Source organism: Epinephelus lanceolatus, chromosome 10 (genome assembly GCF_041903045.1).
Source record: "Epinephelus lanceolatus isolate andai-2023 chromosome 10, ASM4190304v1, whole genome shotgun sequence".
Classification (NCBI taxonomy): Eukaryota; Metazoa; Chordata; class Actinopteri; order Perciformes; family Serranidae; genus Epinephelus; species Epinephelus lanceolatus.
In genome coordinates this window covers 15,005,916-15,023,029 of record NC_135743.1, presented here as the reverse complement: position 1 = coordinate 15,023,029, position 17,114 = coordinate 15,005,916, and the positions used below count along the sequence as shown (strand labels likewise).

Here is a 17,114-nt window from a genome sequence, read left to right as displayed (position 1 = left end):
GGTGGTTTTGCTGGTTCGACAACTACAGAATCAGAGTAAATAGAGGGGTCAGCATCTTCTCTGCATGTGTGAGTGCGTACGAGTGTCTGTGTGTGCGCGCACATGCTTGAGATTGCACTTTTGAGTGTGAGTATGTGTGAAAGTGAGGGAGAGGGAGTAAGCGTGACAGAGAGGCGTGAGGAGGAGACAAAGCGAGAGGCTGTGCATGTTTGTTTCTCAGCAGCTTCGCACATAAAAAAAAAATCACAGAATGAAACACTTCACTGGTTCTTGTTTCATGAGTTGTTGTTTTTTTCAGTGAGTTTATTTCGATGTTCTTTTTTTTCCAGCAGATAAAAACAGAAGTTAACTCAACTAACAGATACATCAATCCATAAATTATCTATTGTATCATTAATTACTGATTGCATTCTCTATCGTATTGAAGTATTGCTTGTGTTGGGACATTTGACCTCGAATCAAACTGAGCTGAGGCGATCGGATGAACTGCTCCGACCTTTTACTGCCGGCCACGGTGGAAGCCTGATTGTAGATTGAAGAGCTATTTTTTGGTACATGCCATTTTTGGCTGTGGTCCGTATGTACATTTCTAGTATGGATCCTATGCACTGTTTTATAAACGAGACCCCTGGTCTGTTTGTTCAGCCCGTTCTCATTTTGAAGTCATCAAACACTGTGGCTTTGTCAGTGACTTCGGTGTTTAGACAGACCGAAGTCGTTGAGTCAAGTCAGACACTTGACTCAACAAACCCCGGACTTTCACCCAGGAGCCTAGTGCTTTTCTGCTTTTCTGACATCCCGGCATTGGTTGAGGCATCCTGAAACGTCAACATCAAACGCAGAAGGATACCTAGTGCTTAATATGTAGATGTGAAAGGCCACTAACAAAGCTGCGATATGTGATGACTTGGGATGAGAAATTGTTGGGAAGAAACCTCTGCGGATAATTTGGCTCCCAGTAAAAACTGCCTGAACGTCTGGACCATAGGTTATCAGGTCCTCGTCTGCAGAGATCACCATGTTTCTATGATAGCCCAAAAAAGACAAACCAAACACTGGCTCTAGATAGGGCCACTCGCATTTTCACATCAGCCATCGTAATTATCAACCCCTTTTTTTCATCAGGACAAAATAACGCTGATTTTATTCATGTGAAACTGCTTTATTTTGCGTTTTTACTGGTTTAAATGCATCAGTTTGTTTTGTAGAGGAAGCGACCTCTGTGGATAATTCGGCTCACGCTAAAAACCTCCTGAACACCGGGATCAGAAAAAAGCAAGCACACATTAGCAAGTGAGCTAGCTACCCGTCTCCGACATGCTGAACAGCATCGGTAAAACACTGATTTATAAAGTGAAACTGCTTCATTCAGTGTATTAATGGGTTTAAATCACCTGGTCCATTTGTTTTGGATAAGAAGACACCTCTAAGGATAATTTGGCTCCCGGTCCTAAACATTTGGATCTTAGATTATAAGAGAAAGTAGGTGAGCACACAATAACAGGTGCTGGGCAAGCTGTCTGCCTGCAACGTGCCATATAGCGTAGGAAAAACACTGATTTTAAGACTGAAACTGGTTTATTCAGTGTTTGTACCAGTTTTAATGACCTGGTCCTGTTTTGGAGAGGAAGAGACCTCTGTGGATAATTCAGCTCCTGGTAAGGAATCCTAACCAGGAGATGTTTCAATCTGTAATCCTCACTGCTAGATACTACTAAATCCCCCTAAATCGTACACACTGTTCCTCTGAAGCATATCTGTAGGATTGTGCTCCTCTGGATGATGGTTATAATTATTAGTCTGCTGAAATATTATGTAGATTGAAAAAGTCATAAAGATGCATTAAAGAAAACCAGATTTCTTGGCTTGTGAGATAAGACCACTGAAATGGGATAATTAAACTGAATGTTTGCAGCCACCTGCCCCGCTCAGATAGTGTTTAATGACAGCACTGCTATTATTTTTTCCATGTATTGAACAGTCCCAGTGAGCCTCACTTTTAATTACGCCTGATCAATGCTGTGAGTACGTCATTACACAGCAAAAAGCTTTATGGTATACACCACAAAAATAATAAAGTGCTTGTATCTGCACAAGCGTCTTTATTAAGAGGCATATTTTCTGAGACTGTGAATGCATATTTCAGTGCAGTTGTCGGATGTCATTAAGGAGCAGAGATACTGTATATTGCAGTGCTGATAGGCAGCTCGCTCAGGAATAATAAGAGAAAACAATCACGTGAATGAAGAATTATGAAGCCCAAACTGTGGCAGTGACATGAGGACTTCCTCCCACTGAGTCAGGCTGAGTGGGCATGAGCTGGGGGGGTGGCACTGCACATTAACTGTCACATTGCGCCTGCTGCGTTGTTTCAGCATCTCAGTGGATCATCTGAGGTCACCGGTGTGACGTTAAACTGAGAGTTCGGGCCAGGCCAGAGGAACCTGACTGAGCTCTTCCACAGGCCGCCAGTCTGATACATAAAGGCTACTCGCTCAGTTTGCATCACAGTCAAAGTGTCAACACTCACACACAAATAGAGTGAGAGAGATATTTAGAAAGACACATAATCGTGCTTCTGATGCTGAATAACAGTGCTGTGTAAAGATGTAATATTCGACTGGAATATACCTGCTAAGAAACATTTTTAATCATGTGTATGAGCTGCAAAGTGTTTTAAAAAGTGACCTGCTATGTGGCCTGTGTAGCTGTATGAGAAAACCTGACCTTGTAATTGTTTCGTAAAATACGGCTCCTCGCCACAAAAGATTATTCTAATCAGAGTAATGGAAAAAGTTTGAAATAAATTGGTTGTAAAGTCACACAGGGAATATCTTCCTGGATAATCTATAACTCTAGAAAACTAGTGTGTCGAAGCAATTCGTTCTAAAAACACTGCATGCAAAAGAGACTCATTTCTCCGCTCCATACTACAGTACTCTTATATCAAGTTAAGGGATGTCTTACAAAAAAAACTCTAAGATGGAAGTCTACAGTACAATACTGGCTCTGTTTGTATTGCTGCAACATATTCTGTGACTATCAAGATATTATACATACAACAAAGAGAGTGCATGAATATAAAGGTGTCTTGGCATTTTCATGTAAACGTCAGAATTTGGTTATGAGAGGTGTCTTTAATACTCGCTAGCTCAAATTCTCTGTTATAAAACTACTATTAAGGGGATTGATAAGGTAGATTTTGGAGCAGGTGTGGGAGCCGTTTTCAAACAGCGGTGAGAGGCGAAGGGGCAAAGTCTGGGTTTTGGAAGGTGAAGCCCTGGAAGTCCTCCTGGGTGATGGCTGCTAGTACATCTGGGTCGGAGGGGGTGAGCGCTGACGGAGCCGCTGTGAAGAACTTGTCGAAATTTTCACCTTTTCTTCCACCCTGAGGAAGGAGAGCAAAAGATTAGCACCACACGTTTGTGATAAATACAGACTGAACACACACCATTATCGTCCTCCTGAAAATAAAAAGAGAAGCTGAGTTATAAACGGACTCCACCTACGTTTCTCTGTTTCTCACCCACACCCTCGTTTTCTCTCTGAGGAACTCTCTATCACACCTACTGTTGGAAGAAAGCTGCTCACGTCTCTTTTCCTGCTCCCTGACAGCCGTTCTGCTGGATGATTTGAATCTCATTTGGCTAATGGGCCTGGCCTCTAACCCCTGAGCATTCTCAGCTCACTCCAGGCACACCTCACCGTCGGCCAGCGGGGCCGCAAACTGGCGTGTGGCAGGCTAATGATGACATACATTTGCATATGGGAGGAGTAGGCAGGACCTCAAGGTCAGGGGGTCCTGTCTGTTATGACTGGACTGTCTGTTCCCGAGCGCTCAAAGCCCATTTCTAGGAGTCAGCAGAGGTGATGAAAAGACAGAGAAGAGACGGGAATGGGGAAGAAAGAGGGAGGGAGGGACAGAGACATTTGAAGAGAGTGAAGAAGAAGAGGGGATGAAATGGCCAACACAGTGAGAACAGCCAAGAGAGGAAGCATGCAGGGGAATGAGGGAAGGCGTGGGAGTCTGAGAGAGAGGAGACAGATGGAAGAAAGTGACAGCTTCAATTCCCTAAAAGTGTCCTCGGAGAGACAGAGACAGAGAGAAGGAGGACGGAAGAGAGGGGGAGGAGAGGAATGAGAGAGAAAGAAAGAAAGATGGGAAGAAAGAAAGAAGTAAAGAAAGAAAGACAGATGAGTCTGTAGAGTCTGTAGTCCATCTGTTCAACTGACAGTTCTGGGTTTGAAGGGCGCCTGGATCTCCAGTCTTTCCAGACGGTCCCAGTCAATCCAGCGGAAGAATGGATGCTCTCTGATTTCTCTCTCTGCATCCTCTCCTCCACCCAGACGCTTGGCCGGGTGCTTCGTCAGGAGCTTGAGAGAGAGTGAAGAAAAGGAGGGAATCAGTGGAAAAGTCATAAACAGGGTGAATTACATCTGCTCTGCTTTTCTTAGTCAACAATGTGCAATAAACTTTAAATATTATTCAGGTGTGTATTAAATGTTATATTACATAATTGCTGTGTGTGTGCACTTATTTGCTGTCTTGTTGAGAGTTAGATGAGAAGATTGATACCAGTCATGCCTGTATGCTAAGTATGAAGCTACAGCCAGCGGCCTGTTAGCTTAGCATAAAGACTGGAAACAGCTAGCAGGGCTCTAACGGCATTTGCGTACCAGTATTTCTAAAGATCACTAATTACCATGTTATATCGTTTTTGTTTAACCCATACAATAGTCAAAGTACAAAAATTACTATTTGTGGTTTTAGGAAGGTTTATGCACAGGAGTATTTCATAGCAACAAGACTTCAGGAAGGTCACTGCACCCAGCCAAGAAAATGCCACTTGGAATGAAATTTAAGAACAATTTTACAAAACGAAAATTACAGAAAAAAACCCACTTTGACAACAAGCCACAAAATCTTGGCTATAAAGCACAGTTTTGTTAAAGGAGCTATTTGTAAGAAATCTAAAGCAAATAGCCGTAAAATCTCTAATATGTCACAGAGACTAAGGAATAATGTTCATATAACATACTGATCTCACCGACAACAATAGTACAGCCAGAATATTTGCATCTAAAAATTTTTTTTTGCAGTCTGCAAATCATGTTTATGTTTTGAATTTCTGTTTTGGCCTGTTGCGCCATCCACCGCCGTCTACCAGTCACACAGTCAGTAGAGTCTCAGCATCAGTTACAGTTACAACTGAGCTACAGCAGCACGTCAGCCGCGTTAGCAGTGTCCCAGTACATAGCATTAGCAGCCGGCTCCTCCTCAGCTGTATCCCGGCAGCAGCGTTAGCAGCAGAGAAGCCGGACTTGCTCGAACAGTCCGCTGGAAAACCGAAGATCAAGGACGCAGTGACGCGGCCCTGCCACGGCAGCCACCCGTGGGCAAACAAATCAGTCTCCAGTGTGCCGCTGTCCAGCAACCTCGAATCTGTAGAGGAGGGGGGGCGGACACGACTCGCGGCAGTATTTTGAATTTGAGTGCAGTAACCGTTTTGGCCACATTCTTACATACAGCGCCTTTAATTTGCAATTCCCTAATAATCCAGGGTGCAGTGACAGCTAGCTAGCATGTGTTAGCATTTTTAAAACTCTTGAAATATTAATCTAATACATCTTAATGACAATTAAAGCTTTAATTTTAGATTAATGAACTCCATGTCTTTTAAGACTTTTTAAGGATCCATGAGAACCCTGATTAAACAAATAAGATATAACTGTTACCTTCAGACAGAGCCAGGCTAGCTGTTTCCCCCTGATTCCAGTCTTTGTGCAAAGCTAAGCTTCATATTGAATAAACATATGAGAGTGGTATCGATCTACTTATCAGACTTTTGGCAGGACAGCAAATAAGCGTATTTCCTAAACTGTTGAACTATTCCTTTAAAGGACTCTATATGACATTCAGAGCATTCATACAGCAGCAAACCTCTATTTGCTATGTACAGATATAGTGGAGTAATGGCGTCCTGAGCAGATGATAATGATGTAACACTACCTCTGTGTGTTGTAATCTGAGCTTCTCTGTCGTTTGCTGTGGCAGTCAGTCCAGCTGTACCTGCATGTGAGTCGTGTGTGTGTATCCCACTAGCTAGCTGACGCTTTGCACTGCGCTTATACAGCGGTTACCATGGATATTGTGATGGCATCATTGCAGATATGTAGCGCCCACCCCCCAGTTAACACTGTTAGCTCTGTCACCACCATTACTGGTGTCCCCATACCGGGCGACACCTCCAGCCTATCAGCCACCTCCATGTTGAGAACCATGTGCAGATGATCTGATTTAGACTCTGAATCTCTGAATATTGTACAGAGCTCCTTTAAGTATTCACCACTGTTCATGGTTTGCTGCATTCATTTAAATATATTTTTTAGAAATGTAATATCAAGTAATTTCATTTCTTTTTTTGATTCATACATTTATCTTAATTGTCTGTGCGATTAAGAAGAATGGTGTCTTACTCCCTTGCAGATTGCGACAGCTTCACGAGTGAGACTTTTGGGGTATACGACACTCTGCTCCATGATGGACTGAAACAACTCCTCCTCGTCAATACCATCAAACGGTGGCTGGAAGGGAAAGACAGAGAGAGAAGAAAAAAGAGAGATTAACCACGAGGACCTGTGAGCAAATTGAAAGCAAATATATTGAAATTAAAGTTCTCTTGAAAGTCTTTTGAAGTGATTACAAAGGATGAGTACTGGAGGCTTAAGTGTCTGAGCACACGGCTCTATTGTTGGGATTAAGCTGAGTGTTACCTGTCCTGCCAGCATTTCATACAACAGTACTCCATAGGACCACCAGTCCACTGCTTTATCATAGGGCTGATATGCCACAATCTGAAAAAGGATGGAGAGAACAGGAGAGGAGATAATGGCAGTACTGAGATAAGAAAGTAGAAAAAAAAGACGGGGAGAGTGAGAGAAAGTGGAGTTGTAGCAGCCGGATGATACACAGCCACAGTATCAGGGAAGCAAAGAGAGAACGTACGGCATTAGGGAGGGTGAGTGTATGAATGAGCTCAGAAATAATCAACACATGACTCTGGATTTGTGTGTTGGTGTTTGTCTGCACATGTGTGTGTGAAAGTGCTCTGCACGTGTGTGGGTGTTTGTTTGTTTCCCTACTGTGTGTGTGTCTGTGTGTGTGTGTGTGTCTGTGTGTGTGTGTGTGTGTGTGTGTGTGCAGGGGGGTGGGGGGGGGAGCACAAGGGAACAATTCCCAGCCCCTGGGGAAATATATTGTATCACATCCAAAATGGCAGATGCAGAAGAATCAATGGGTGTTTACATAAGAGAGTCAATACCCAGGGGTACCATAGCAAGGTTTACAATATCAAAGACGTGCACAACAGTCACATCTTTCCTTTCTCTCTCTGCTGGCTCTGTTTCCTACAAGTCCAAACACCAAGCAAGCTGGATATATCCTTCACTCTTTGCTTAACATGAAAACGCACACACACACATTTTTCAAACAATTTGTAAGCTAAACATTATAAAGCATACAGTTATGATATTTTGCATTTTAAAAGGGTGTCAAGCAAAACCACCTCCACTGTTTTCAGCCTGAAATTTGCATTGTCATCGATTAAATCCTGCTTCAGTTAGTTTGCAGTGGTTTGTGTCACTCTCGGGGGAGTTAACCACCTCAAGTCAATTGCATTAAGTGGAAGGAAAACTGGTCTCTGAAGGACAGCCGTGGTTTCTATGTGACGTTCTCATAGCACAAGCACACACCGCCGCTAATTGAATCATGTGAAGTTAATTATTCAAAAATGCTGACAAGGTCAGAGAGGACGGAGGAGATGAGAGGAGCTGCAGCGAAGCAACTCACCGTCTCGCAGCAGCACTGCAGAAACAGGTCAAGCAGATGAAGAGGGGAAGACAGGGGTGAAACGAGGGGAAATGAGGGATCTAAGGAGCAAATGAGGGAAGTTCAGGAGTTAGTCTGGACCATGAAGTGAGAGCAGGGGTGGGTGTACCTCCGGGGCGATGTAGTCAGGGGTGCCGCAGAAGGTGCGCGTGGTGTCGCCCTCGAACATACCCTCCCTGCACATCCCAAAGTCTGCTATCTTTATGTGGCCCTCGCTGTCGAGCAGCACGTTATCCAGCTTTAGATCCCTGAGAAAGGAGGAGACAGATCACACAGGTATGAATCATTTTGATAGATAACGTCTTTATAACAGTCATTAGCTACAAAAGAGATGATAAATCTGTGCCACGGCTGTGTGTGTGTGCTGCAGCGAGAGGAGCAGTGTCAGCGCCAAACCAGGCCATGTTAGATGAGCAGCCCACTTCTCTACCTGTAGATGATGCCTTTGCTGTGGAGGAAGAAGAGGCCGACCGCTATCTCCGCTGCATAAAACCTGGAGGGAGAAAGAAGGGGGGGGGGGGGGGGGGGATTGGCAAAGGTTTTCAGCGAGAAGAGAGGAACGGGAACTCAAGAGGGTGATGAAAGGGATAGAAACCAAACAGATGAAAGGCAGGGAGATGAAGAAAGAGAGCTGGAAATGAGCAACAGGGTAAGAATTAGTTTTAGATGATTGATCAAAGATTATTGATTAGATGAACAGCCAGGAGGAGGGAAAATGTAGATGAAAAGATGAAATTAGTGGGAGGAGAAGGACTGGGGAAAGGGAAGAGGGCCGGCACTTGAGTCGATGACTTTATATGAGTCACCAGGTATAATGAACAAAGCTAAGAGATGAGTGTGGATGTAAAGGAACAGAGGATAAAAGAAAGGCAGGAAATGAGATGGTGTAGATGAAGACTGTGATTAAAGGTGAAAGAAAGGAGCTTTTCGACTACATACGCTGCGTGAGGCTCTTTGAACTTGCCAACTATCTGAATGTGAAACATCAGGTCTCCTCCGTTGACGTATTCCATCACATAATACAGACGATCCTGCAGAAACAAAACACAAATGGATGAATTACTGAACGGGCCTACCGGGCACAGGCCCAGGGGCCCGAAATGTCAGAGACCCCTCTGGGCCTTCACCTGCAAAAAGGCACGTGAAGAGACATGTAGTGACCAGGGAGAGACTCAAAATGGCCACAGATACAAATTACTACAAAGAGACAAGAAATGACTACAAAAGGGGCAAAATAACTACAAAGAGAAACAAAGAGACTCGTGACAACCACAAAAAAGGAAAAAATGACCACAAAGAGACTCATGGCAACTACAATAAGGGACAAAATGACCACAAAGAGGTTCAAATTGACAACAAAGAGACCAGAAATGATCACAAACAGCTGCAAATAGACAAAAAGAGTCTCACCACGACTACAAAAAGGGGAAAAACAACCACAAAGAGACACAAAACAACAACAAAGAGACTCAAATTGACTACAAAGAGTTGAAAAATGACCAAAAAGAGACTCAAAGTGGCCACAAAGAGACACAAAATGACTACAAAGAGATGCAAAGCAACCATAAGAGGATGCAAAACCACAGAGAGATGTGTAATAACTACAAAAAGAAGCAGAACAACAACAAAAAGAGGCTAAACAACTAGAGTCTTAAAGGTGGCGGGGCCCTCTGTATGTCTGTGCCCAGGGGCCCCACTGTCTCATTTTCCACCAATGCATGCACACATGAACACACACACATATGCACACTCTCCACACATAATCACTTCTTGTCCAAATTAAAAAGCAATCTGTTAAATCCTCCTCCAGGACCAAGGACCTTGTTAAAGAAAGCAAACTAATTATTTAATTTATTAATCGAAATTCTCAGGCAGCCATTACTGAAACAACTCCAGGGAGAACTACGCAGCCAAATGTCAGGCAGGTTTATGGACAGTTTAATGAAAATGATGTGGTTCGTTTAGTAACCCGTATACCCGCTACGGACAGACACACACACACCTCAGTCTGGAAGGCGCAGTAGAGCGATGTAAGGAAGTGAGGGCGAGAGGAGAGCGCCAGAACCCTCCTCTCCACCATGGCGCTCTCCGTGTCCTCGTCCTGGAAGAGAACGTCTTTCTTCAACACTTTCACTGCGAACAGACGCTCGCTGCCTCGCTCCTCTGCCAGCAGCACCTGCACACAGACAGAGGGGAGAGTAACAACAAACAAGACCAAGAATTCTAAAGCAGCTCCTGCACGTCTTCCACCTGCTGAGGTCCAAAGATAAACACAGTGTGTATTTATAGACAACACTACACCCACTATCATATAAAACTGTGTTTTTTATTCCAAATTCACTTTTTAAAAACTCCCCCCACAGTTAACTGAGTCTGTGCAACAAAGTCTTGAATTCCATCAGGCTCTCGATAGAATTATGCATGTGCTGTAATGCTGCCAGTACTGAACATTTTTTAGGTCATTGTGTTATGAGTGACATGGTGCTCTAGTTAGAAGAAAACTAGTTCTGCTGTTTTTATTAAACATTATGTGCTTTTGAGGCACATTTGTAATATTCTGTGCATGAAATTAAGAGTCATGCTTAGCCAGGGCTCGTACAAGGTGTCCACAGGTATCAGACACTTAGATTTAATGCTTTCTGAAGATCATTTTTAACCAAATTTCAGACTGATTATTGGACAAATCATCTTTTTCTTACTCAAGCACTGCAGGTTAAGTATAAAGGTAAGTAGCATATATGCATGTGCTCCCAATGCAGAGGAAGGTTTTATGTAGGAATGAGATTATCAGAGGGATTTAGGTTTATCTACATTTTGCATCAAGTGCACATATGAAGTAAAAAGACAGTAAAGTGCAACACACACCGCCACCGGCGTGGCGCTGTGGCCATCAAGTGCCGCCCCCCAACACACACTGGCAGCAGCGTGCAGCGGCACCGTCGACGTGTATTTCCCACCCCAGCCCGCTAGGTGGCTGTACCTACACTAGTCGCCAACGGTTGCCAACTGCTAGTAACGGAAGAAGAAGAGGAAAAACTTTGAGGCAACAACAACTTGGATTTCGCGGGTGAGTTTCTTATCAAAGTCGTCTTACTAAAATTTTGAAACAACCAGAGTTGATACTACAGCGGCCGAGACGTACTTAAAAGGCTTTTCTCGCACCGCTGCCATGAGCGCCGGCCGCGCTGGAAATAGAGCAGTGGGATGAAACAGAGCAGCGCGTCAGCCGGCGCCAGTGTGGGTTGGTTCATAGAATATAATGGAGGCAGGCGTTTTGACGCGCGGCGGTGTGTTGCACTTAACAGGTTTAGATTTAAAGATTTGAAAGTGCTATATCGTAGGCAAATGGAATTGATTGCGTTTCTAGAAGACGTTTCGCCTCTCATCCAAGATGAGAACAATGGTTTGATAGAGGCGTGAAAGAAGCCGTCTACCTCAAGCTGGAATGACCATCGTCAAACAGAGGAGGTGGCCTATGACAACAATTATCACCAACCTACAATGCAGTCTGGGGATCCCTCCCCGGACGACTTAACAGCCATTCACACTTAGTCCCATCTAACCCTAAGGGCCAGGTGGGTCAACAACTCACATATGATCTTAACGACCTTAAGGGCTCACACCCACATAGTTTAAAGCCTGCGACTCTTCACCAGTCTGTTAGAATTGAAGAAGCCTCTTGGATGAGAGGTGAAATGTCTTCAAGAAACGCAATAAAGTCCAGTTGCCTATGATATAGCACTGAAGATCACCATGACCTGAATGACTGAGAATCTTCACTGACATTTAAAGATTTGGTACATCAGAAATATGGACTTTCATGTCGAAGAGCTTGGGTGGCAGTAACTCAGCAAATAGGGACTTGGATCGGAAACCAGAGGGTCACTGGTTTAAGTCCCTCTCTGGACCAAATATGGATTTTGGACTGGCAGCTGGAGAGGTGCCGGTTCACCTCCTGGGCACTGTTGAGGTGCCCCTAAGTAAGGCACCGAACCCCCAACCGCTCAGGGCAGCCCCCTTGCTCTGACATCTCTTCATTAAATGCATGTATAGGCCCTGTTTGTGCATATTTATGTATTTATGTAGTGTGCGTATAAATTGGATTTCCCCTCTGTGATCAATAAAGCATATCGTCTTCTTCTTTTCCTTGAAATTAAAAGATGGACAAATGAAATTAGATAAAATGTTTGTGGCAATAAAGACCTCAAATATTCACAGTTAAAAGTATGATTTGTGAAGCTTGATATTTACAAAATTTATTTGGAATTTATTTTAGTTTGAAGACTTTATAAGGAAGGCAGACACTCTGTTACATAAAGTGTCCAGCACTGAAAAATGCACATTCTGGTAAGAACATAACACAGTGCAAGAGAAAAAAGAAAAGTTATCACATTATATGGAAAGATGCTCTACCAAGTTCATTACTGTGCACATTTCCCCCCGACATGGTGAACTAACTGCGCCTACGCCTAAGATTTCAAGACACGTTCATGTCATAAATGAAAAAGTGAAGTGGCTCTCGTGTTTTTATCAGACATTAAAAACACATTTGGCGGCTATCTTCTCACTCCTGCGAAATTGGCTGCGAGCAGGTTGCTCTGAAAGCTAATGATACTATAATTTTCTACAATGAGCGTCACGTGACCCGAACTTTACTGTGGTCCACTGAAAGACACGGTCAAGAAGAGCGCCGGGAAGTGCTGACAACAACACTGTTTCAAATTGGCTGGCCAGCCTGCAGCGCTGTGCCGTAATGGCTGCCGGCTAGCGGGGGAAAAGGATCTCATTTAACTTTCAAATAGTGGGGACTAGTGGAGAAAATTACAGGGTGTCATTTTTCAGAAATCAATGTGACTACACACAGGTGCCTGTGGAGAAGGTGTGTGCGTGCATGTGCTGGGTGTGTGTGTGCTATTGATGAACTGTCAGTCACTGAGAGAAATCCTGCTCTCCTCTGTGATCTTGTTTCCTGCTCTTCCCCTGTGGTCTTTTAAAATTGGAACTCATCACACTTCAGAATATTACAAATCTCACTAAAATCACACATACTTTTTTCCTCTCTCCTCTCCGCTCTTGTTATCCCACTTCCTTTTGGTCATTTTGTCACTTTCCGCAGCACAGTAATCCTCTCCTCCTCCTCTCTATCTCTGTCTCACTTTCCCTCACTCAGCAGCCCCGGGGTCTGTCTCTCCTTTCTTGGGTCGTTTTTTTTTTTCTCACATCTTACGTAAGTCGAGTCTATTTCTCCTGTCCTCTGTAGACTCTCCTCTGACAGTTATGAAACAGCACAGGGGGATTTCAGAGGAGGAAGAAGGACTCAAAACTCCACTCTCTTCATTATGCCTCATCTACTGGGGAATTAAAGAGAAAATGAAGAGCAGAGGCTCCCTTGAAATGAACACCTCCAGGAGGACTGTGTGGCATGTAGGAAGACAGCCAGCCCGAGCTCACGACTGCTGACAGCACAAAAGAAGCTAAGGGTTAAATGAATCACTTGGCAGCGGTGGGAGAGACAATGAGCATGTTAGTAAGAAAAGGGTTTTTTTTTTCTTTAAAGAAATTCCACCGGGGAGCTGCTGTATGAAATGCCAGTTGAAGGTCAAGTCCATCAACAGAGGAAATTATTTAAATCTTTGTTGTTTGCAGCATGAACGGCCTCTTTGATATCACTTACAGCTGCTGGATCACAGGCGCTGATTGTATGTAGAAAAGCTGACATTTCGTCTCTGCTGTGTTTACCTTGCCAAAGCTGCCTTTGCCCAGCACCATGAGGAAGTTGAAGTCGTGGATGCCCACTCTGACTTTGGCAGGGCCGGGAGTGTGGATGACCGGGCAGGATGGTACAGGGGTCGGGGACAGGGCCGTGGGGAACGGTTCAGACAGCGCAGCAGGTAGTGCTTGAGGCAGCGAGGGTGTCGTGCCGTCTGGCTGGGGCTCCTGGAGAATCGCAGTGGGAGGGTTGAGAGATGAATGCTTGGATGATGTCCAGCACACAAACAAAACCTGACAAACAAACTCCTTCCTACCCCGAGTTGTGGATTACAGTCAGGCAGAACAATCCTGCACCCTGGTGGAGACGGAGTGTAACAGGGACGGGAGTGGATCTATATAATTTATTATGTAATTATTCAGCTACAACACCAGGCATAAATCTTCCCTGTTTTTTTTTTTTTCCTCAGATAGAATAGGGAGGGACAGGTTAAAATCCTGACCCAGTGTGAGCATTGGCAGCTGGTATTTATTAGATGTAGGTAATTATGAGCTGATAAAGGTTAAGCCCAGACTGTAGGATAAATGCTCATTAAACAGAAAGGGCTGCTCCACTCTGGTGAATACAGGTGCATAAATATTTCCCCTGTTGCTTTTATTCAACATGATGACCAACTGATGGCTTTCTTTGTCCGTACTGGCATAAGCTTCCTACCTGCAGGTCCGGGTCTGGCACGGGAATGTTGTAGTACTCTCCCTCATCCTGGGCCAGCAGTTTAAACCAGCCGCTGATAGGACGCCTGAATATCTCACTCACTCCAAATGACAGCGCTCCCATGAAATCGTTCCTGGACGTGCGGTCCCAGTCCCACACCTCCACAGACAGACGCCTGTCCCACTGGTGACCGCGCACTGAGCTGGAGAGACAAACACAGAAACTCAAAATCACTGGGGGGAGTTAGCTCACTGCGTTAGCAAAACAACACACAGAGACACAGAAGGAAATTATTGTTTCTGTTGTTTTTGTTTCACTTTTGGGACGTTTTTCAGATTTCTAAGGCAATTTTCTAACACCTTAAAGGGGTAGTGTGCAGGATTTAGTGGCATCTAGCAGTGGGGATTGCAGATTAAAACTTCTCCTGGTTTGGATTCTTTCAGTGCTCATTGTTCAGGCGGTTTTTACCAGGAGCCGAATTATCTGCAGAGGTCTCTTTCTCTCCAAAACAAACAAGACCAGGTTATTTAAACTGATAAAAACACTGAATAAAGCAGTTTCACCTACGAAAAAATTGTTTCCCCAACACTGTTCAGCTCGTAGCAGACAGGCCGCTAGCCCAGCACCTGCTAATATGTGCTCAACTTTTTTTCTCCATTAGCTTAAGAGTTAGATGTTCAGGAGGTTTTTACCAGTAGTCAAATTATCCACAGAGGTCTCTTTCTCTCCAAAACAAATGGACCCAGTGAAATAAACCAGTAAAAAAAACATTGCATTAAGCATTCTCACATTAAAAATCTGTCTGCCTGCCGCAGAGAAGCTGCTAAAAAAGCAAATGGCCCTATCTAGAGCCAGTGTTTGGTTTGTCTGTTCTGGGCTTCTGGCTGTGCAACATGGTGATCTCGGTGGATGAGGACCAGCTCTCTACATAAACAAATATGTCTCCTTCTAAGTTAACAAAAAAAAATACAGTTCTTATTTTCAAGTGATTATACTTTCAAGACATTATACTTAGTATATTATATTCCATTTCTGCCATTATATCCTCCTAAATCCTTCACACTGAAGCTTTAATTCTACTGAATATCAGAAAAAATGCAAAGATAAAGGTATTAAAGGACACACTGTTCATGTATATAAGCTGCATATATTAAACTTATATTCTACCCTCTAATCTTTTTCTTTCATGGTGCTTTTTATGACTCAGTAATTCCAGTTTCAGGGACTTTTTTTTTTGTCCCTGACACGTTTACATTTTCCACCTTGGATTAAAGAACACAAGGACTCACAAGGTGAAACTCTCATTCCAGACGGGATTTAGTGTTGAGCGGATGGTCTTGGTCTTCTGTTTGCTGTGGCTCTTCGGGTCCGGAATCAATTTCAGTTTAACATACGGGTCTGACAGGCCGTTTGGATCCATGGGCATCAGGTTACGAGCCTCCCGCACTGAAGAGAGAGTAGAATAATAGAGAGCACAGAGAGTGAGAGAGAAATCCTTTATTACCTGCGTAATCCTACTGTTGGTTTTAAAATACTTTCCGCGATCCAGCTGTGCCTCTCACCTGTGACAAAGACGTCCTCCTTCTCTCCTCGGACAGTCAGGTGGATCCTCCCTCTCTTCTCTGTGTGGTCCTGGCCACAGAGACTGGGAACACTGGTCTCACATCGTCGATGCACGTTCATGTCGCAACCTCATGATACGATGATAAACAAGTATGAACAAACACATGCAGAACAAACAGTAAATAGATAAATAAGAAGCTTAAAAATTATAAAATGTTTCCTGTATATCACATTGAATGTCAGACAAATGCTAAATATCTATCTATACTTTATTTTATATACACACACACACACACACACACATTGTATTCCTCCCTTTAGGATATTGAATATAGCCTTGACTTTGCCTTTATGTATGTATTCCCCAGAGACTTAACTAAAATTAACCCAAACCACTGCATGTCTAACCCCCTGCCCTGATCCTAACTTAAAGGAACACGTCAACATTTTGGGTAATGCACTTGCACGTTTAATAGGAAACCTGATACAACTGTTATGTCTGAACTGTAACTATGGGTCTACCGCCAGTAGCTGGTTAGCTTAGCTCAGCATAAAGACTGGAAACAGGGGGAAACAGAGGGCCTGGCTCGAACTGCGGATGACAAAATTTGCAGTAACTCTAAAGCTCAGTTTGTAGGATTTAGGGGCATCTATGAGCAGAAATGGTACATAATATTCATACCTATGTTTTCATTAGTGTTTAATCACCTGAAACTAAGAATCGTTTTGTTTTATATCTACATATGGAGTGTGTCTTCTTCCACAAAGTCTGCAATGTTGTTTCCCAGAGTGGACAAGACACTGGCTCCAGATAGGACCATTTGCGTTTTCATGTCGGCAATTGCAGTTCTTCTACATGCTTGGTACACGGAGAAGTTTCAGTTGGTGGTTATCAGCAACCTCGCCACTAGGTGTCGCTAAATCCTACACTCCAGACCTTTAACATGTTTTGTAAGTGTTAAAATTAGCCATGGTTTTACAGCTGGTTATGTACTGGATTATTTCTTGATAATCTCTTGATAAACTCTTCTTGAGCTGGTTGCCCAACGTGATCTCATCCCTACTCGTCATATTTTGACACTTGGGCAGAAGCCCCCAGTGTTATTATGATGGCACCAGGGGCAGCATTTGCATGTATCCTCATGCAGAAGGGGTCAGTGGTAAGTCACATGAGTCGAATCACATGCCTAGGGGGTCGGCAGTTAGGTTTAGGCAACAAAACCACTTGGGTAGGGTTTG

The 17,114-nt window shown here is 43.7% G+C and overlaps 1 protein-coding gene across 1 annotated transcript in view; it reads right to left on the bottom strand.

The window, feature by feature from the left end:
- Window positions 1-267: 267 nt before the first annotated feature.
- The window catches only part of prkcg (protein kinase C, gamma), a 29,146-nt gene continuing 12,299 nt past the window's right edge, over window positions 268-17,114 (bottom strand). The window contains exons 6-17 of the mRNA XM_033640351.2: window positions 15,875-16,003; window positions 15,602-15,758; window positions 14,313-14,514; window positions 13,628-13,825; window positions 9,891-10,064; window positions 8,828-8,919; window positions 8,319-8,381; window positions 7,998-8,136; window positions 6,775-6,855; window positions 6,478-6,585; window positions 4,234-4,374; window positions 268-3,388 (exon numbers count right to left, since the gene is read on the bottom strand). Coding sequence (XP_033496242.1) covers window positions 3,227-3,388; window positions 4,234-4,374; window positions 6,478-6,585; window positions 6,775-6,855; window positions 7,998-8,136; window positions 8,319-8,381; window positions 8,828-8,919; window positions 9,891-10,064; window positions 13,628-13,825; window positions 14,313-14,514; window positions 15,602-15,758; window positions 15,875-16,003 — 1,646 coding nt within the window. The 3' untranslated portion in view covers window positions 268-3,226. The remainder of the gene's footprint in view (window positions 3,389-4,233; window positions 4,375-6,477; window positions 6,586-6,774; window positions 6,856-7,997; window positions 8,137-8,318; window positions 8,382-8,827; window positions 8,920-9,890; window positions 10,065-13,627; window positions 13,826-14,312; window positions 14,515-15,601; window positions 15,759-15,874; window positions 16,004-17,114) is intronic.